Here is a 21,433-nt window from a genome sequence, read left to right as displayed (position 1 = left end):
TGTTATAAAATTTAAATCCCATTGGGGAGGCAAACTACTCAAGAGAGGAACTCACAGTGGAAGTGCTTTGATATTTACCTGTGAAAAGAATTTGGCATGTTAGATTTGAAACTTGACGACCTCTTGATTAAGTAGCCCTTGGAGCAAAAGACACATTAAGGGTGATTTCCCTCAATGGTTCCAAGTTTTACATAAGGAAATTTGGATAGGTTTCTCCCTGCAAGCACACGCTCTGCAAACCTCCTCTCCCCCCTTCTTTCCCCCCTCCTTCCTCTCTCTCTCTCTCTCTCTCTCTCTCTCTTTTAAGCTGATCTAGCCTCTGTGCATGTGCAGAGTTCATGTCTCAGCAAACCTTTTATACTATTGAAAATGTTGCATCTTTTGGCTAAATTAGAATTTGAATAAGGGAAGGGAAGGGTAAGGAGTAGATTTTAAAAATAGGGTTAGATTTTAAAACAAAAAAGAGAAACTCAGCAATTTAAGTTTTCACCAAAGCTAGCAATTGCAGCCCAAGCAAAGCGACTGCTTCCTTTATGTACAGGAAAGGGCTAATATCCCTCTGGCCATTCGCGGAACAATCTGCCACGCCCTTATATATGGGAAAAAATGGCCAGAGAGTCAGAATTCATAATATTTTTAACATTCTGTCATTTCAGCCTTACCATTTGCAGACAAAATTTTCCTGCCCTTTATTTACAGGATTGGTCAAGGCTACTCTACTTGATTATATGAATTTGTATGTGCTTAAACTTTGAGTAGACTTTTAAGTCTGATTTCTGTAAATAGACAAAATGATAAACACTGTAATCACTCAAATGCCTGATATCACCAGTTCTGCTTCAAAACATCATGGCTTTCACCTCTCACCTTTTAAAACCAAAGAGCAAATCTGGGCTGAATTTCAACTCATCAGCCACAAATTGGGAAAGTTGAAAGGGACCTGGGGTCATCTAGTCCAACCCTAAAATACAGGGTTCATAGCAAGATTTGTACTACCAGAAACACACACATACTTATGTACACAGACACAACTGGGGAAGAGACCACAAGCCATGCGCCTATCACAAGCCATGCGCCTATCATGTACTAAGGAAGAGGAAAATAAAAGTACCCAACTTTATACAGAACCCTTTTAGCAGATCTTGAGATTAGTTTGAGTTTACTTCCTTAGATGTGCAAGTTCCTTAGAGTGCAAGTTCCTAGACAAATGATCTTTAAAGGAAGATTGAAGTGAACATTTTTCCTAAGATAGGGAGAGGATCTAAGAGACAGAATGAAACAAGGGGGGGGGCATTTTCTAAGAAAAGAGGCCAGGAAGTCTTATAGAGACTGATATCAGGAGCCTTACAATAACTCTTCTGTCCAACCAAATCAAAGTTAAAACTGGACTCAGATATTTTTCTTAGAAGGAAGACCATACTTTCATAGGCATATGCTTAATGAAGTACATACAAGGAGGAAGACTCTTTTGAGCCTCTCTCAAATAACAAACATTTATATTTATATATATATATATATATAAAAACATAACAAATAACAAACACTTCATTCTCATTTTTGTCTTGTTTAAGATTGATAAGGCCCAACATGGCTTTCTTAGATTTAAAATTTTGGAGCAAGCTTGCATTTTTATTTTAGATGGCACATTTAAGATAAGCAGCTGCTGGATGTTACCTAAGTACAATTTAAACACAGGAAAAATGTTTCTTAAACACAAATTGAAGGGGACTGTCAGAGTCCAGGTTGGAAATAAGCGCCAACTGGGCTTCTTTCCCATCAGGAGTCTGCAGGTTCATTTCTTTTGATTGAGGTGCACCCATTTTAAGAATTTTAATAGCGCTAGCTTTTACTTTTATACTGCAGCCGGGGTTTTATCCCCACTTTTCAGGAAACACAATAAATAACCCACAGTAGACTCAATTTGGACAACTCCGAGAATTAGTACTGTGACACACCGCCGTTCGTCTGGCCTGACTTACTAGGCTGGTACAGCTGTTGGCCTTTCCTGGCTACTAAGCTAACAGTGCTGTCAGCGATCTCAAACCCCCCCCCCCTTTGGTCATTTCTCAGCCAGGGAGCCCACAGCAACCTCCTGCCTCTTACAATCTAACCTGAGAGTTCCCTACTGGACGCTTGCGTAGCGCAGTGCCAGATTGGGACTCAGAAAAGACAAAGAAGGAAAGGAATCAGGTGCCCTTGCTTTCTCTGCTCACAGGTCATCTCTAACAAAGATCGCCATGGCAGAGGTGCGGCTGCACCTGGGAGTTATAGTTTTCAGTACAGAAGAAAAAGCACGACCTTTTTTCTGGGCAAAACTCTGAAGGAATAGGTCGGCATATAGACTGTAGAAGGGAAATGAAAGAAGTCACACACAACTTTTGCCTGGGCATACTCCGAAGGGCTAGGGCTGGTGTTGAGATCGAGGGGACAGAAAGGAGAAGAAGGCAATTTTTAGATGAGGAAAAAAGTAGAAATTTTAGATTTGAAGGGCAAAGGAAGAATTAAAGAATTTTGGTTGCTGTGGTTTAGAGAACCCAACCCACTACCCGTGTTTCCTACTTAATACTCACTTCCGCATGCGCTGTTCCTGGTGATCCCACGATCTCTTGACTGGTTGTTTAAGGCCGGCCTGATCAAGCGTTGCTTCCTCTGGTTAGCCCCACTGAACCTCCAGTTATTTCCAGACCCTGGGATCGATGGAAGACTGGTTATTCCTCCTGGCAAACTGCCTGGTGCACGCTGGATAACCAGTCCTTCCTCGCTTCCAGAATCCGGGTAACCAAAAGTCCCTTTGTGCGTGGTCGCCATCTGTTGTAAATAAAAATATGCCCTTTTCCCTTATGGGGTATCCAAGAGCCCATATAGAGTCCTTACATAGGTTCCCTATTGGTAGGAGAAAATAACAGAGGCCAACCAGAGAATATTGAGAAGCAAAGCAGCTAGTAAGCTTGATCTTTATTGATCTGTTGCAACAGGGTACTCCCCTCACACGCAGGAAAGGAGGAGGACCCAGAAAAATGGTGTGCAAGGCCTTATAAAGACTTTTGAAATTCCCACCCTGTAGATCAAGACCACCCCCAGAAACATTATGCAGTCATCACAGAAGGGGTGTAACATAAGACCACCCCTCAGATAAGGCGGTCTAAAACAGAACATTTGCATATTGTTTTTCCTGTCGCTTTGTTTATTTCCTGTCTGGCAGGTTACTTGATTGGATTTCTTGGGGAGCCTGGGCAGTCTTGTAATGATAAGGCTCACACCCTTATTCAAACAGACATATCCTTGAGACAGGATTTGTGAGGAAAGAGACAATGGGGAGGCTTTTCCATTTTGACCATGCAGAGAAACATTTGCTCAGTTTAGGAATCAAAATTGTTCCAGGTTGGCTTTCCTGTGCTGATCTATGTACGTGTGGTTATGAACGTTGCAATATATCTAAGACCATAAAATTCCTATCGCAATTCCAACTCCCAGGATGGCCAGTGGTAAGGGATGGTGGAAGGTGATATCCAGTTGGGATAACAAGTGATGTGATTGCTGATTTTATAGATTGTTGAAAGCTCCAGAAAAGCACAAGAGAAAAATCTCTTTCTTGAGAGAGTGCAGACCCCATTGCTGCACACATCTGCCTTCCTAAGGGGGTTTTATTCAAGCTTGCTTCCCCTCAACTAGGCTGTCTCCATCTATCATCATCATCATCAATATCATTATTAATTACATTTATTACCAACCCTTCACCAGCAGATCCTAGAGCAGGTTACAAGAAAAGCTGGAAACAGTTGTGAAAAGAGTGGGGCCCTACACATCTCAGGTAAAGAGAGGTGTATTCATCTTGGGAGGAAGGAGGTTGCTTGGTTCACGTTTTACCTCTGGGATGGGGAACCTGTGGTCCTCCAGAAGTTGGTAGGCTCCTCCGACTCCCATCAGCCCTAGCCAGGTTGGCCAATGGCCAGAGATGTTGGGAGATGTGGTCCAACCACAGCTGGAGGGCTTCAGGCTCCCCACCACTAATGTAGGGCACACTGATCTGGGTGGAACCCAGAACATGATATCAGGACTACAGATGAACTAATGCACAGCTCCTGGTTTAGTGGTAGCCTCACACTTCAGGTGGTGGCTGGCTTGCTTTTGAGACCAGTGTGTTCCCCTTCCTCATCAGCAGACTCCAGAGGAACTGGTGAATGATACAGCACTATCAGATGTGAGTGTGTTGCCCCTCTCCTAAAAGCTACATACAGGATGGGATGAAGCTACATACAGAGAGGGCTCCCCCCCCCCCGCATCGAGGGCAGCCTTACTCAGCCACCTCACTTTAAAAGATCAGCTTTGATAGCTTATTTCTCTTTCCTCTCTACCCCGCCCCAACTCTAATAAGTATTCAACTCAGCCTGGTTACATTATCATTCATATTTCATGGGTGCAAAGCAGGGGAAAGAAGCTTGAATTCCAGCTGGTGCACCAGACTGCCGGTTCCAGCTCAAGTCCCAGAAGAGAAGACTCCACTGTATGTCTGCCGAACCAAGACTGTAAATCAATTGCAGTCTGTAATGTGACAGAGGTGCTCAGGAATACTTGGATGGAGGGACCTGGCTTGCCTTTGCTTTTCATATTCACACATTCTGTCTGTTGATTGATGCTGGGGAATAGGGGCCTGTGCCCCTCCAAATGTTGCTGGACTCCAGCTCCCATCATCCTTGGCCACTGGCTATTCTGACTGGGGCTGATGGGAATTGGAGTCCAATAGGATTCGGAGGGTAGCAGGTCCCCTCATCCCTCATCTATATGCTGTATTGTTGACCTCATGGATGGAAACAGCAAGTTCCAGCAGAGGCACCTGAACATTTGCACCCCAAATTGCTTTTAAAAACATAGCAGCAACCTAAAATACAGAATTTATGGGATGATTTCTTTTTAAGACCACAGGATTGTGGCCATAATATTTTAAAGTATGGAACTGAGGGAGAGACACAAGATTGGATATGATTGTAGTCATCTTCATTACAGCAGTTAATAAATAAGGACCAATTTTCTAAACACTTATTTTCTTGCTCATTTTGCTTAGATTTTAAAAAGTGTGCACACACGAAAACCTCATGAGTTTTGCATTCAAAGCAATCTCCCTAATTTTTGTCAGCCATTCTGACCTCTTTAGAGGCTCAGCTGAGGGAACACCTCTTAAATAAAACACAGAACCAAGAGAATTACAGCAAGCAACAGCAGATCCAGTTAGGGACCCAGTTTATTAACTATTGCAATAGGTCAGCCTTGCCAACCAGTTGCTCAACAGAACCAGTTACAAAAGACTGCCCAGAGTCTTATGTTGTAGTTCAAACAAAGAGTCCTAAAACCTCAAACATTCTTCTACATACATCAAGCAAAGTTACAGGTCATGGGATGATAAACATGTATGGCTCCATACTGCTATCTGCTCCCCCACAATTACCTTGGGGTGCCTCAGGTGCCACTTTATCAGTGTTTCCTTAGCAACCAGACCTTTGATGGGGTTGTTGACATTTCTGTCTCTCATTTCTCTTCTTCCCTGAGCTATCTCAGGAAGCTTCAAGGAGATGTTTGGATTTACACCCTGATACTAACTAGAACATCTTTAATGACCATTTGTGCCACTTTCAGCGTTAGATGAGGTTTCTTCTTTATAGCCTAGAGAGCACAGGGGTTTTAAAATGTTATAAAATGTCAGTGATGCATTCTATCTTTCTAAAGGTTAAGTACCATTAATATTTGAAACATAATGGAATCAAAATATCTACCCCGGGTTTCTGATTCTTATGTCAGGGATACCTTCAAGAAGAAGACCCACTCCCTGGTTGCCTCCACCACCACAAGCTCCTCCATCTATCTACCGTAATCCCATGTATAATACTCTGCAATCTGACCATCCTTTAGGTGGTGTGTCTTAAGTTTCTTTCCCTTTTTTTCATTGAGCAGGTGCAAAACATCTCCCAGTCCATGGAGGTGCTGGACCTTCGGACCTACCGGGACCTGCAGTATGTGCGCAATACTGAGTCGCTAATAAAGGGGCTGGACTCCAGGCTGAAAGTGGCCACAGAGAGTCAGAAAAATCTGAATGCCAAAAGTTTCCAGGTAACTCTTCTGCTTGGCCAAGTCCTTCCTGATCTACATAGTCACTATCTCTGGAGGGACGTTGTTTGTGGACTGGTTTTCTGATGCTGGTGGGTTCCTAGAGTATTATTTTAATTGCTAATGTTGCTGTTTGAAAGCCAGTTGAGAATGAGAAGGTGTTGGGTGGTGTTTATCACATATGCCTGATGGAAGCAGGTGTGGCCCTTCAGAAGTTGTTGGACTACAGCTCCCATCATCCCTTACCATTGGCCATGCTGGCTGAGGCTGATGGGGGTTGGAGTCAAAGAACATTGAGAGGGATGCAATTTTCCCATTGGGGAAGAATAAAATAACAAAGAGGAATAAATTCAGCTTGCAGCCTTCAACTTCCAGCCTTCCCTGTTTAGTTAGACTGGTAAAGGTAAAGGAACCCCTGACCATTAGGTCCAGTCATGGCCGACTCTGGGGTTGCGGCGCTCATCTCGCTTTATTGGCTGAGGGAGCCAGCGTACAGCTTCCGGGTCATGTGGCCAGCATGACTAAGCCGCTTCTGGCGAAACCAGAGCAGTGCAAGGAAACGCCGTTTACCTTCCCACCAGAGCGGTACCTATTTATCTACTTGCACTTTGACGTGCTTTCGAACTGCTAGGTGGGCAGGAGCAGGGACCGAGCAATGGGAACTCACCCCGTCGCAGGGATTCGAACCGCCAGTCTTCCGATCGGCAAGCCCTAGGCTCTGTGGTTTAGACCACAGCGCCACCCGCGTCGCAGTTAGATTGGTACTAAGCATCAAAAAATAAAAAAATAAGAAAATGTACATTATGTATTCCCCTCTCCATTGTAGCTTAGGAGAGGAAGGATTTTGAGTAGGAAAGCAGGTGGAAGAAGGATTAAACACACATTTTAATCATAGAATCATAGAATCATAGAGTTGGAAGAGACCACAAGGGCCATCGAGTCCAACCCCCTGCCAAGCAGAAAACACCATCAGAGCACTCCTGACATATGGTTGTCAAGCCTCTGTTTAAAGACCTCCAAAGAAGGAGACTCCACCACACTCCTTGGCAGCAAATTCCACTGTCAAACAGCTCTTACTGTCAGGAAGATGTTCCTAATAGTAGTAGTAGTAGTAATAGTAGCAGTAATAATAATAATAATAATAATAATAATAATAATAATAATTATTATTATTATTATTATTATTATTATTATTTATTTGTACCCCGCCCATCTGGCTGGGTTTCCCCAGCCACTCTGGGTGGCTTCCAACAAAGATTAAAAATACATTAAAATGTCACACATTAAAAACGTCCCTGAACAGGGCTGCCTTCAGATCATAGAATCATAGAATCATAGAGTTGGAAGAGACCACAAGGGCCATCGACTCCAACCCCCTGCCAAGCAGAAACACCATCAGAGCTCTCCTAACATATGGTTGTCAAGCCTCTGCTTAAAGACCTCCAAAGAAGGAGACTCCACCACACTCCTTGGCAGCAAATTCCACTGTCAAACAGCTCTTACTGTCAGGAAGTTCTTCCTAATGTTTAGGTGGAATCTTTTTTCTTGTAGTTTGGAGCCATTGCTCCGTGTCCTCTTCTCTGGAGCAGCAGAAAACAGCCTTTCTCCCTCCTCTATGTGACATCCTTTTATATATTTGAACATGGCTATCATATCACCCCTTAACCTCCTCTTCTCCAGGCTAAACATGCCCAGCTCCCTTAGCCGTTCCTCATAAGGCATCGTTTCCAGGCCTTTGACCATTTTGGTTGCCCTCCTCTGGACACGTTCCAGTTTGTCAGTGTCCTTCTTGAACTGTGGTGCCCAGAACTGGACACAGTACTCCAGGTGAGGTCTGACCAGAGCAGAATACAGTGGCACTATTACTTCCCTTGATCTAGATGCTATACTCCTATTGATGCAGCCCAGAATTGCATTGGCTTTTTTAGCTGCTGCATCACACTGTCAAGTTTGTGGTCAACCAAGACTCCTAGATCCTTTTCACATGTACTGCTCTCAAGCCAGGTGTCACCCATCTTGTATTTGTGAAGAAGATTTATTGCTCAGATAAGCCTTGGAGTCCAGCCCGCTTTGGCTGTGCAGCTACCAGCCAGGCCTCCGGACTTCAAAGGCCACATTCCAAAGGCTCTGAGCAAACGCAGAGATGAGCAGCGGTACAAGAAAGCTGCAAGCTCAAGTGCGTTCTTCAGTGTGCTTAAATAAAGTCCACTCAGGATCTTAGCAGCTAAAAGTAGTTTTTATTTACAGCAGACTATCCATTATCTATCACAGCGAACAGCATCATGAGAACATGTCCTCTTTCCTCAAAAGCGAAAGTAGAGGGAAGAAAAAAGGCTGGAGGCTCTTGGAAATGACGCATAATCTCCCCCCTCGCAAATTGTAGGCAGGGCGTACACTCTGAGCTGTTTAACCATGTAAGCTCAGGTTCTCCTCACAATTTGTGCCTCTCATTTTTTTTGCCCAAGTGCAATACTTTACATTTCTCCCTGTTAAAATTCATCTTGTTTGTTTTGTTCTCTAATCTGTCAAGGTCGTTTTGAAGTGTGATCCTGTCCTCTGGGGTGTTAGCCACCCCTCCCAGTTTGGTGTCATCTGCAAATTTGATCAGGATGCCCTTGAGTCCATCATCCAAGTCGTTGATAAAGATGTTGAATAAGACCGGGCCCAAGACAGAACCCTGTGGCACCCCACTAGTCACTCTTCTCCAGGATGAAGAGGCACCATTGATGAGCACCCTTTGGGTTCGGTCAGCCAGCCAGTTACAAATCCACTGAGTGGTAGCATAGTCAAGACCGCATTTTACCAGCTTCTTTACAAGAATATCATGGGGCACCAAATGCCTTTCTGAAATCAAGGTAGGCTACATCCACTGCGTTCCCTTCATCTACCAGGCTTGTAATTCTGTCAAAAAACAAGATCAAGTTTGTCTGACATGACTTATTTTTCAGAAATCCATGCTGACTATTGGTGATCACAGCATTCCTTTCTAGGTGCTCACAGACTGTTTGCTTAATAATCTGCTCCAGAATCTTCCCTGGCATTGATGTCAGACTGACTGGGCGGTAATTATTTGGGTCCTCTCTTTTCCCCTTTTTGAAAATAGGGACAACATTTGCCCTCCTCCAGTCTGCCGGGACTTCGCCTGTTCTCCAGGAATTCTCAAAGATGACTGCCAGTGGTTCTGAGATCACATCTGCCAGTTCTTTTAATACTCTTAGATGCAGTTCATCTGGCCCTGGAGACTTGAATACATCTAGACTAGCCAAGTATTCTTGTACTATCTCCTTAGTTATTCTGGGCTGTGTTTCCTCTGCTGAATCATTTGCTCCAAATTCTTCAGGTTGGGGATTGTTTTCTTTATCGGAGAAGACTGAGGCAAAGAAGGCATTGAGGAGTTCAGCCCTTTCTGTGTCCCCTGTTTGCATTTCACCATCTTCTCCTCTGAGTGACCCCACTGTTTCTTTGTTCTTCCTTTTGCTACGAACATACCCATAGAAGCCTTTTTTGTTGCTTTTAACCTCTCTAGCAAGCCTGAGTTCATTCTGTGCTTTAGCTTTTCTGACTTTGTGTCTACACGTGCTGGCTATTTGTTTCAATTCCTCTTTGGTGGTTTCCCCCCTTTTCCATTTTTTGTACACATCCTTTTTAAATATTAACTCAGTTAAAAGTTCTTTAGATAGCCACCCTGGCTTCTTTAGGCACCTTCCATGTTTTCGTCTCATTGGTATTGCTTGAAGTTGTGCTTTTACTATCTCCCTCTTAACAAACTCCCAGCCATCATGAACTCCCTTTCCTTTTAGTATTACTGTCCATGGGATCTCACCCAGCACTTCCCTAAGTTTTATGAAGTCGGCTTTCTTAAAGTCAAGAAATTGAGTCCTAGTATGCTTGGCTGCTCCTTTCCGCTGTATAGCAAACTTCAGAAGAGCATGATCACTCGCGCCTAATGATCCTTCCACTTCTACCCCACTAACCAGGTCATCAACATTGGTTAGGACCAGATCTAAAATGGCTGTTCCTCTTGTTGCTTCTCCCACTTTCTGGACAATGAAGTTGTCTGCAAGGCCAGTGAGGAATCTGTTTGACCTTATGCTCCTGGCTGAATTTGACATCCAACAAATATCCGGGTAATTGAAGTCCCCCATTACTACTATCTCCCTTCCTTTTGCATGCTTGGCCATCTGTTTCAGGAAGGCATCATCTATGTCCTCCGTTTGGCTTGTGGATCTATAGTAAACTCCCACAATGAGTTCACCGTTATTCTTCTCTCCCTTAATTTTGACCCAAATGCTCTCACTTTGGCTTTGAGGTTCTAAATCTTGGATCTCTTCACAGGTATACACATCCCTGACATATAACACCACTCCTCCTCCTTTCTCGTCTGGTCTGTTTCTCTGAAATAGATTGTATCCATCTTCTAAATGTCAGTCTCACAGCCACCTGAGGCTACTCCATTGCATGCTTTGCATGCATTGAAATTTGCACTTCTCCAAATATTTGCCATGCAATTCTCCGAACATAAATGCATATCTATGCATACCAGTGCATATAATCATAAAAATAGCACAAAATATGCTTTATATTACAGTGTAGCCAAAGGAAAGAGGCAGGAGCTGTGCAGCCTTGAGCTTGACAGCTGCAGCAGCCAAGGCATTGATTAAATATCAGAGCAGCAGCCAACAGCTTGGTTAGTTTTAGTCACAGTGTGTAGGCAGTGGGGCCCCAGGGGCTGCTGGTAACCCAGCCAATGGATCAGGAATACAGCCCAGGCACCCCTGCTGGGAAATCAGGGGACAGTGAGAAGAAATATGGCAAAAGACGGAGGGGCAAACTGGGCATGGTTCCTACTCAGCAGCTGCTGGAGAGTGAGGTGGCAGTTTGGGGGAATGACCAAGTGCTGCATAAATTGGTCATAATAAAGTGATTGATTAAAAGAGAATGAAGAGGGCAGAAATGGAGTGGTGATTTCTATCAAAGCACTGATGGAAAATAGCCCGGCCCCATCTCTTTTGGGAAGAAGCAGAAATAGAGTGACTTATCCAAAATGGAAAAGAAAAACACCTCTCAATGCATAGATAGATAAAAATAAAAAATGAAGCTCTGTCCCTGGATGACCAGTGGCTCTTTTGGGGTCCCGTTGCCACATGCATACACTTAGTCAAGGAATACAAGCTCAGGAAACACCGTGCCAAAGTATTTGACCGATTATCAAAAGTATTCCAGGATTTGAGTTTTCCTTGATATGGAACAATAAAAGAAATGCAAGAGATGCAATGAATGAGCCAGCCACAAACAAACCACCCTGTCTTTAGAACATCCTCAGCAGAGATGGGTACGGACTGTGTTTTGAAAGTTGCTGTGAAGGGAAGGCTATCTGGGACTTTGGGGAAATGGTAAAAATCACCATTACAATGTGGAGAATAGTATATGTGCATTTTGACTCATCTTGTGTCTTACAAATGTTAGAAACGTATTGTTTAAGTAAAGGTTGAGGATCATGGTTCATGCCTAAGAACCACACCTTTGGTTAATCTAGTGTAGCATTACAGATTATGACTCTCAACTGCTCTCTTTGGTCTCAGGCATGAGCCTTTCCCATAATCTACTACCTGACAGCAAGGATTGAAAATGGGGCCTTCTGATGCAAAAGCATGTGCTCTGTTGGGCCACAGCTCCAATCACCCCTGTCCATTGGCCATGCTGACTGGAGTTGATTGGAGCTGGAGTCCAACAACATTTGAAGGGCAACAGGTTGGGGAAAGCTGCCATAGGCTATCCCTCTAAGACTCCAGACTGCCTGTGCCAGTTTCCGTGGTAAGGTTTGTATTGTGGCTGGTAAGGTTCATATTGAACTGTCAAGTGTGACATCATCAGATAAACCTTACATAACATAAATATTTAAAAGAAACTTGTGCCTTGCATAGAGGCAGCTGGGAAGTTAATATGTTCAGATGCATATGTTCCATAACGCCTCTTTCTTTGGGCTGATGATGAGGCTGCACCTTCAGCCACATCCTGAGAAGGGTAACAGCCATGCTGGCCACAGTTATTTGAGCACTTCAGCACCATGGACAGCAGAACTCTGGGAAAGCTGACTGTAAAAAGGCTACAAGTTGTCCAGTGAAGCCAAGCTATAAAGGCAGTCTCAGCAAATGAAACTGATCTGTAGAAAATGTAACTTGGGGAAAAAAGAGACATTGCACATACTTTTGTAAACCAAGAAATCTTTAATAAAAAAGACATTAAAAATAAATAATAAAACGGAAGTTGAGGCAAGGTATGCCGGTGCAGCAAATCAGTCAACCAATTTTCATTTTCTTCCCCAAGGATACTCAATGTCAGTGGCAAAGAAAAAGAGCACTTTACAATGCAATTCTTTGCACATCGACTAAGAAGCAAATCCCATTGAGCTGAATGGGACTCACTCCCAAAAGAATTTCCTATGCAGTCTTATGGCAGCCTTATTGAACAAGTCCGTGTCTATTGTGTCTCATGGCTGATGCTTAGCAAGCCATAGGACTACTCTGTGTATTATACAGAGAAAACCCCACATTCACCATTGATTGCATGCTTGAGGGAGAATGGTAGCCAGTCACTGTTCTCCGATTAGCATACCTTGATTGTTTGCAGACATGCATTTGCCATGTTTGCACATTACACATTTAATTAGTCACACTTTGTTGATTAGTCACACTTCTCTGAAGTCTCTCAGCCCCACTCACCTCACAGAGTGTTTGTTGTGGGGGAGGAAGGGAAAGGAGAATGTGAGCCTCTTTGAGACTCCTTTGGGTAGTGATAAAGTGGGATATCAAATCCAAACTCCTCCTCCTCCTCCTCTTCTTCTTCTTCTTCTTCAAATGCCCACCTGAAAGATGTGAAGTGGTTGAATAACACCAGAAGTGGTTACTGACTGTTTCTGGGTCTTTTAGAAGCAACTAGCATTTTTCCTTGGCGGCAGCAATTTCATGTTGGCCTTTCCCCAGAGTCAGGGCATATGCTGCAGAAGGTGAGCCAGGGAACGGATTGCTTTGCCTTGGAGCTGGTTGCTCTTGGTACTCTCTGTTCGCAGACATAACTCATGAATCAGCCAGAGGAGTATCACATTTGCAATTAAAAAACCAAGCAAATCAACAAGCCCCCTTTGCCTCCCTCCAGGCACCTGTGAGGAGGAATTGGTGCTGCTGATAAATGAGCCAAGGCCATCCATATTCTGGGCCCTTTGCCATTCAATTACCTTTCCTGGTAATTTTTCAACCCCAGCCAGAGTGATTAGAGACATTTTGCTGAGAATAATGGGCCTCTGGTGTGTGTGCATGGTTGAGAGTGCAGCAGTGAGCAGAGAATGCCATGCCATCCCAGAGACAGCTGGGATGGGGGTGGCCCCTTGGAAGGTCTCTTGATTAGACAGCTGGCCTGCTAGGGTCTATGATTCCCTTCTAGATCCATTGCCAACATTTGATAGGTCCAGGTGCATGCTGGGTTATGATCAGTTCAGGGCTAGCCCTTGACCAGTGGGCCAGCTTGATGAAGCCGAGCTCCGTGGGGGGAAATGTACCAGTTTCTTGGGTCCCAGAGCTTGGAGCCCATCATGTTTATAAAGATAGTGGCTTTGGTTCTCTGAACAAAGTCACCTCAAGAGAGGAGACCTGGTCAGCAAGAGTGTCTTCTGACCTTTCTCCAGTTCCTCAACTGGTTTTTCAGTGCCTGATTGATGCCCAGAGCTCAGCCTTTTGGTTGGTCTCTAAACCTATCTAAACTCCTTTTGCCAGCTCAGCCTGCACTGAAGTTCTAGCTTCTGCTGCTTCAGTGACTCATGATCTTTTACTTCAGGGTCATTACTTCAGGGTCATCCTTTCTACATAGACATCATTAACCTACTCTCTCTGCTGCTTTCACTTTCTATCCACCCTTGCCTGGGTTATCTTCCTATCCTTGGGAACATAGGGAGCCAGCTTATACTGAGCCATGCCATTCATTCATTTAGCTCAGTGTTGACTACACTGGCTAGTAGTGGCTCTCCAGGATTTCTGGTAAGGTTCTCTCCCAACTCTCTCCCAGGATGCTGGGGATTGAACCTGAGACCTTCTACATGCACAGCAGGTGCTATACCCATTGAGCTACAGGCTTTCCCCTTGAGCCTGAGTGCTACATCACCAAGTGTTGGCTCCAGTTTTGGTGGGAGAACTGGTCAAGATGCCCTTGGTCCAGGCACCTCCCTGGGCCCACCTCCTTACCATTGCTCATCACTGCCCATTGTTTGTCCTTTCCCCCTAGGTCTGATTTGCACTTCCAACTATGTAGAAGGAGAGGGCAAGGCTGCTGCTCTCTCTCCTTGGTCTTGGCACAGCTCACATGCAGATAGATAAGTAGCAAAAGCAAGGAGGAGGAGGAGGAGGAGGAGGAGGAGGAGGAGGAGGGCAAAGGACCCCTAGGCAGAAGCTTGTGGGTCTCAACAGGTGCCCAACTATGCTGACCCAGCCTAAGGTCTAGTCCCATGAAACTGTTGTTCAGGTGGATTCTACTGATCCATCCATGTTGACATCAGTGGAACCACATTCCGTTCCCCATGGCTACATGGTAGCCAGACTCCTGATACTGGGTGTGATGGTCTTTGGTTTAAGAAAAAGAGGATCAGTCTGTTGAAGGCCAACATTCATGATAGCCTAATGGACCCATCATGCTCCAAGGCAAGATTTCTGCAAACAGGGGATGAACAAGAAGGAAAGGCCATAACTGCTTTGGAGCCTCCCAACCTTTTGGTTAGTCATAGTTGGGAACAGGATCCTAGATGAGTAGACCTTTGGAAAGGCTATAGCTCAGTGGTACAACATCTGCTTTGCATGCAGAAGGTCCTGGGTACAATTCGGCTGCTCCAGGTAGAGCTGGGAGAGATCCCTGTCTGAAATTTGAGAGCTGTTGCTGGTCATTGTACACAGTACTAGGCTAGATGGAACAAGAGTTGACGCTGTCTAAGCTGGCAGCTTCCTGTGCTCTTCAGCAGTGCAGGGCTCACGTTCTTGATGATACTTGGTACTCTCATTATCTTTGCCCCTTCTTTCTTTCTTTCTTTCTTTCTTTCTTTCTTTCTTTCTTTCTTTCTTTCCCAGGTGCCTGGGAAAACATATTCCACTTGGATAGCCAGATATGGAGCCAGGCCTTTCAAAATAAGACTCTATTCCCACCTACCACACACACAGAGAGAAGGAGAGAAAGAGAGAGAGAGAGAGAGAGAGAGAGAGAGAGAGAGAGAGAGAGAGAGAAAAGCACTGTATATTTTTGCATGACTTTTTCACCCCAAAGTCACTTCTCATCACTCATCACTTCTCATCACAGCTAACGCTCCAGTTTTGTTGGCACATGCAACACATCCCTCTCCCTGACCCCCGCCACTCCATTAACATCTCAGTTCTCTGACCTCAGAAGGTTTTTTACATTGTTTTGTGATATATTTACCTAAGAATCATATTTACTCAGTGCTCAAAGTGGAGTGGGGCAGTGGACCTAGTGCCCACCCCACAACTGGATTATTATCTTTTAATGCAACAAATAACTTATAGCCATGGCTTGAGGTAGATAATTCATATCTGCTTAGCAAAAGAGGAAGCAATAACCAAAATGTGTGTCTTAGGGACACAAAAACTGCCTTACACCAAGTTAGGCAATTGGTCACCTAGTTCAATACAGTTGACACTGATTACCAGCAGCTCTCCATCTTTGAAAGCAAGAGTCCTTCACAACCCTACTTGGATACACCAGGGATTGAACCTGACACCATTGGCATTTGGAGGATGGCCCTTTTCACCTCTGATAATTTCTACATGATTTGCCTATCTCTTTATAGAATTTGCTTTACTTTTAATTTAGCTTTCTTGCTTCAGAGAACTGGATTTCTCCCCCTTTTTTGTTCACCCTAATTTATTTGCTCTTTAACTCCCATTATTGTCTTTGTTTAGTGTTGATCTTTTTGTTCCACAAATCTTAGAAACTGAGACCAGCTATCCTTTCCCTAGGCATTGCCAGTAAACACTGACTTCCTTCCACTGGATGTGCCCAAACCCAGCCTCCGCCCCTTGCCCCCTGCATAGCAATGCTGGCCTGGCATTGCCAGTCTAATTAGAATGGATGGAGCCTTTCTGACCTGCCAACATACTGGGTCATGGCTGCCATTTGCCACTGAGACTGCAGGAATGACCTCTGACCCAAGCTGACTGTAAGTGGAGCAGTTTCTGGCAGGTTGAGGTGGAGATGCAGCCATTGGGCAGATGTTCCACAGTATCAAGCCGTTAGGATTCTAATTAGCTCTTGTGTACAAACAAGCATTTAACAGGACACTTTAAGTCAAGGGGGCAAGATGGAAGCCTCTGAGGTTGAGATAACAACCTACACAATGATACTATTCAAAGAGGTTTTATAACCCCGACAGTAAGAGCTGTTTGACAGTGGAACAGACTCGCTTGGGAGGTTGTAGACTTTCCTTCATTGGAGGTTTTTAGCAGAGGTTGGATAGCCATATGTCATGGGTGCTTCAGTTGAGATTCCTGCATTGCAGGAGGTTGGACTAGAGGACCCTCGGGGTCCCTTCCAACTCTTCCATAGAATGATTCTATGTTTCTATCCAGGCTATGTCATCTTCCACATTGGCACAAGCATAAAGCAGTGGAAGACGATTCCATTTTCAGTATTAAACTTTAATTGATGGTACTGTAGCCAATCTGTTAGTTATCTCTTATGTCTTCATTTTTTTTCAGTTTTAGTTCGTCTTCTGCTTTATAGGTGGCCCCCTCCCCTATCATCTTCAATTTTTTAACCGAAATTGCTTCCAATGGAGAGAAATGTAAAGTATTACACTTGGGCAAAAAAAATGAGAGGCAAAAATACAAGATGGGTGACACCTGGCTTGAGAGCAGTACATGTGAAAAGGATCTAGGAGTCTTGGTTGACCACAAACTTGACATGAGCCAACAGTGTGACGCGGCAGCTAAGAAAGCCAGTGCAATTCTGGGCTGCATCAATAGGAGTATAGCATCTAGATCAAGGTAGGTAATAGTGTCACTGTCTTCTGCTCTGGTCAGACCTCACCTGGAGTACTGTGTCCAGTTCTGGGCACCACAGTTCAAGAAGGACACTGACAAACTGGAACGTGTCCAGAGGAGGGCAACCAAAATGGTCAAAGGCCTGGAAACGATGCCTTATGAGGAACGGCTAAGGGAGCTGGGCATGTTTAGCCTGGAGAAGAGGAGGTTAAGGGGTGATATGATAGCCATGTTCAAATATATAAAAGGATGTCACATAGAGGAGGGAGAAAGGTTGTTTTCTGCTGCTCCAGAGAAGCGGACACGGAGCAATGGATCCGGACTACAAGAAAGAAGATTCCACCTAAACATTAGGAAGAACTTCCTGACAGTAAGAGCTGTTCGACAGTGGAATTTGCTGCCAAGGAGTGTGGTGGAGTCTCCTTCTTTGGAGGTCTTTAAGCAGAGGCTTGACAACCATATGTCAGGAGTGCTCTGATGGTGTTTCCTGCTTGGCAGGGGGTTGGACTTGATGGCCCTTGTGGTCTCTTCCAACTCTATGATTCTATGATTCTATGAGCCACCATGTCAGGCTTCAGGATCAGCTTTCTTCTCACTTTGACCTTAGATAAGCAATGCAAGAGAAAGCAGTCTCTTAACAGCAACAGAAATGTTTAATGAATGCAGCAAAAGAACAAACGACCATTCTCGCAATGTAGGTGCTCCCAATTGAGTTCCTCCGACTTTCCTCTAGTCACTTCCATCTTCCCATTTCCTATTTACCCAAACTCTCAACCAATTAGCCTTCTGTGAAGTTAGCTTATCTAATCTCCTAGCCCTGGGACTAAGAAATTGTATATCCTCCAGTGAGGGAGATTTGGTTAACTCTCTCTCCTTCTGTTCTGCCTCTTTGTTCACCTCCCAATTCTGCCCAACTCCCATCCTCCAAACTGTGTCCCTCAGCAAACCATCGTTCCAGGTCAATACTACTCTCCTGCTTCTGTGGAGCCCCAGGATCCTGGTTCTGAGCAGGGGGAGAGGGGGGTTCCCACCACTCATCAGAGTAGTACTCCCCAACCTGATCCCTGACACACCATGGTGTTCTCCACTCCAATAGATTTTTGTATCTATCCCATACCTCATAGATTGTTTTTCTTACCAGGCGATAGTGCTTGTCAGATAGAAACAAAAGGCTAAAAAAAGGAGGGGGGGAGAGAAGTATTGTGAACAAGGGCATGGCTGCCTGGACCCCTGAACAAAGAACACCACCTATTGAGAAGTCAGCAGAATACGCTGCAGCACTGGGCTACTGGTCCTGCTTTTTATTTTTTGTACATTTATTCAAGCGTTCATATCTCTTCTAAAATCCACTAAACCTAATACACTTAATATCCTTATTTCTTTAATTCTGTTTTCTTTATATTATAACTTAGTTTTCTTTTTAACATGTATAAAAAATAAATCATTCCTAAACAATTCTAAACCATACAGCTTTCATTGCTTGCTTACATTGCAGGCAGTTTCATTTCTCCTGTGTCTTTTTCGTGCATGGCCAGAAATGTGGGCAGACATGCTCCAGTTTTTTCCCCCCATTGTTATGCTCTCTGTTTGCCCTGGGCAAGGGGGGATCACTAAATTGTTTAGAAAATAGACTACTGCTTCTGGGGTTGGCAGAGTGAATGGGTCAGCTTATCCCTTTGCCCCTCCAGCATTGTGTGGTATCTGAGAGGAAAGAAAGTTGACTGAAATTTCTACTCAGTTTATTCCATTTCTCATCGTTTTATGTTGTCAGCTATTGTGCCATCCATTCCTTTTGAGAGCACACGTGTATAGCCAGAGAGTCTTTTTTTCCGCCCAAGAATAGGTCTTTCTTTTAAAGCAATTAATAATAATTATTATATTTTCCTGCATTCTCCCCCCGCAAAAAAAACTATCCTGTTGTTCACTCTTGTCCTCTTCCTGAGCCCATTTTTTAGGGCCCAGCACTTCCACAGGTTACACACCATTTTCATTAGGAATCATAGAACTGTAGAGTTGGAAGGGACCCCAAGGATCATCTAGTCCAACCCGCTGCAGCGCAGGAATCTCAGCCAAAGCACCCATGACAGATGGCCATCGAGCCTCTGCTTAAAAGACTCCAAGGAAGGAGAACCCACCACCTCCAAGGGAGACTGTTCCACTGTAGGAATTTGGGAATTTAGGAAGCAGCGTTATACACAGTCAGACCACTTGACCCATCTAGCTCAATATTGTCTACAGTACGCTGACAGGCAGTGGCTCTTCATGGTGGACAGCAGCCTTTTCCACAGCCCTACCTGGAGATGCCAGGGATTGAACCAGGGACCTTCAGCTAGTAAAGCTTGCGTTTCACGCACAAGCGATGTCCCTGCTGTCTACTAATAGTCAAAGTGATGCAGAACAAACACTTCAAATGTGCCATTATGAATGCTAGCCTGGATCCTTTCACCCATTATCTGTCTCTGTCCTATATCAAGTGGCAGACTGGAGCATTTATGCCCTGGTCGATACACTGCCTGGTAGATGGGTCAGCCTGCTTCTTGGGAAAATAGGCTTGAGTGCTTCTTCACAAGTACACCCATCCTGGTCTAGGCGTGGCAGCTGCCTGCTGAATGCTGAACCTCTCCCAGAGCAAACCAGCAACTAACTACATGTCCTTGTGCACAAGGAGCAAAGATCTTCACTTTGAGTGCAGGCTCCCAAATATCACAAGGAAGCTGCTGTATACCAGGTCATCCTCTTATATCCACCTGGTTCAGTATTCTCTATTCTGGCTGGCAGCAGCTGCCCAGCGGCACAGGCAGTGGTTTTTCACATTAACTGCTTTTGGATCTTTTTCTTAAAGTGGATATGCCAATGGGTTGGACATGGGATCATCATATGCTCTGCTGAGCTATAGTAAGTGTCAGAGCCTGGCTTCTCATATCTTGAATCAGATCTGGACTGAGTATTCAGCTCCAGGGGATCTGGAATGCAGCCAGCGGAAGATACTGAATGCATACACTTCTGGATAATAGGCTAGGCTAGGCTGCTGCCTGAGACCATGAAGCTCCTGGTTCAAGACCCATCTGCCTTTATTTTATTTTTGGTTTGGTATTACCTTCCTGAGAACAAAAACAGATATGGAAGAGTGGCATTAATTGGGGACGTGACATGGGATGGGAGAACCAGGTAATGTTGGTATGTTATGGGACATATTTGGGGGTGGGGTAATGCTAGCCTGGACACCCACTTGCCATAAACAGAAGCACCCTGAGATCAGGTAGAGTAGAGCCTACTTTGCCAATGTTAGCATTTGATGTTGGGGGTCGCTAATACAAAAATAGGATACTGTTCTGCTCTTTAAAGGGTTCCCACCTTACTTTTTGCAGCTTCTCAATAAGAAAAAGTTAAAATCAGTTAATAAAGGGGCAATTTATACATTCAAAAGAGTCAAGTGTTAAAGCTTTTCCTGGACTGCACCATGTTAGGCTGCAACTGGGGGGGGGGGGCAGTCACAAATTTTAAGTTTCCTCGAACAAAAGCATGGCCGGGAGGGCGGGGGGCTTGCTGTCCCTTGGCAAAGAGTTACCAGACTCTGGTGCCATATGCTGCATACCAAAGCCAGCAGGGCAGGAGGAAGCACCCAGCATAGCCTTCTTCCTTGCATATTGGTCTGTGTGTGCGTGTTCTGGATCAGGGCTGACCTATAAGCAGCTATCATATGGGAGCTGAGGAATGCAGTAAAGCCAGAGAGACCTTGTTGCTCAGGCCCAAATGGGAGGCATTTGATAGCCCTTCCTGCCTAGGAGCACCCCATCAGCCAGGGTGGGGCCAGACCAAAGCTTGAGAGTTCGTACTCCAACCACCCCCAAAAGTTGTTCCAAGCTGCAGTTCCAGAAGCTCACCACATGGGATGCTGCAAACAGAACCAAAGTCCCCCAGTTCTTGCCCCAGTAGTCCCTGACACATAACACAGAGAAGCATTCAAAATACTGCACACAGCTTCCTCCTGCAGGGAAAGCTTCACCACTTGAACCAGCTGAAATTTAAGAGAGAGAAAAGCTCTAAGAATGATGTAAGGAGAGCCCACACAAGGCTTGCTCTATCTGTTTTTATTTCAAGCAATGGTTCCATCTTTAGTGATCCTTGCCAGGGCTCAGTAGCTGTCAAAGGGCCTGTTATCCCAAGGAGGTCAGGGGCCTTTTGAGAGAATTATGTTTGCTCCACCAACCTGCTCCAGATTAAGACGGTCCATGGAGAGTGTCTCAGTCTACGGAACTAACAAAACCCTGGAGCCAGCACTGTTCATTAAGTGTAGCAGT

At 44.7% G+C, this 21,433-nt stretch overlaps 1 protein-coding gene across 5 annotated transcripts in view; it reads left to right on the top strand.

Moving 5' to 3' along the window:
• The window catches only part of OLFM2 (olfactomedin 2), a 191,375-nt gene that overhangs the window by 147,441 nt on the left and 22,501 nt on the right, over nucleotides 1-21,433 (top strand). For 3 of the 5 annotated variants that reach the window (XM_083729214.1, XM_083729212.1, XM_083729215.1), the window contains exon 3: nucleotides 5,944-6,102. In XM_083729214.1, the coding sequence (XP_083585340.1) occupies nucleotides 5,944-6,102 (159 nt within the window). The remainder of the gene's footprint in view (nucleotides 1-5,943; nucleotides 6,103-21,433) is intronic. The other 2 variants (XM_083729213.1, XM_083729216.1) reach the window with 1 other exon arrangement.

Source organism: Podarcis gaigeae (assembly GCF_964106915.1).
Source record: "Podarcis gaigeae genome assembly, chromosome: 2".
Taxonomy (NCBI): Eukaryota; Metazoa; Chordata; class Lepidosauria; order Squamata; family Lacertidae; genus Podarcis; species Podarcis gaigeae.
The sequence above is the reverse complement of the archived record's forward strand: the minus strand, read 5'-3'. Positions and strand labels throughout refer to the sequence as shown.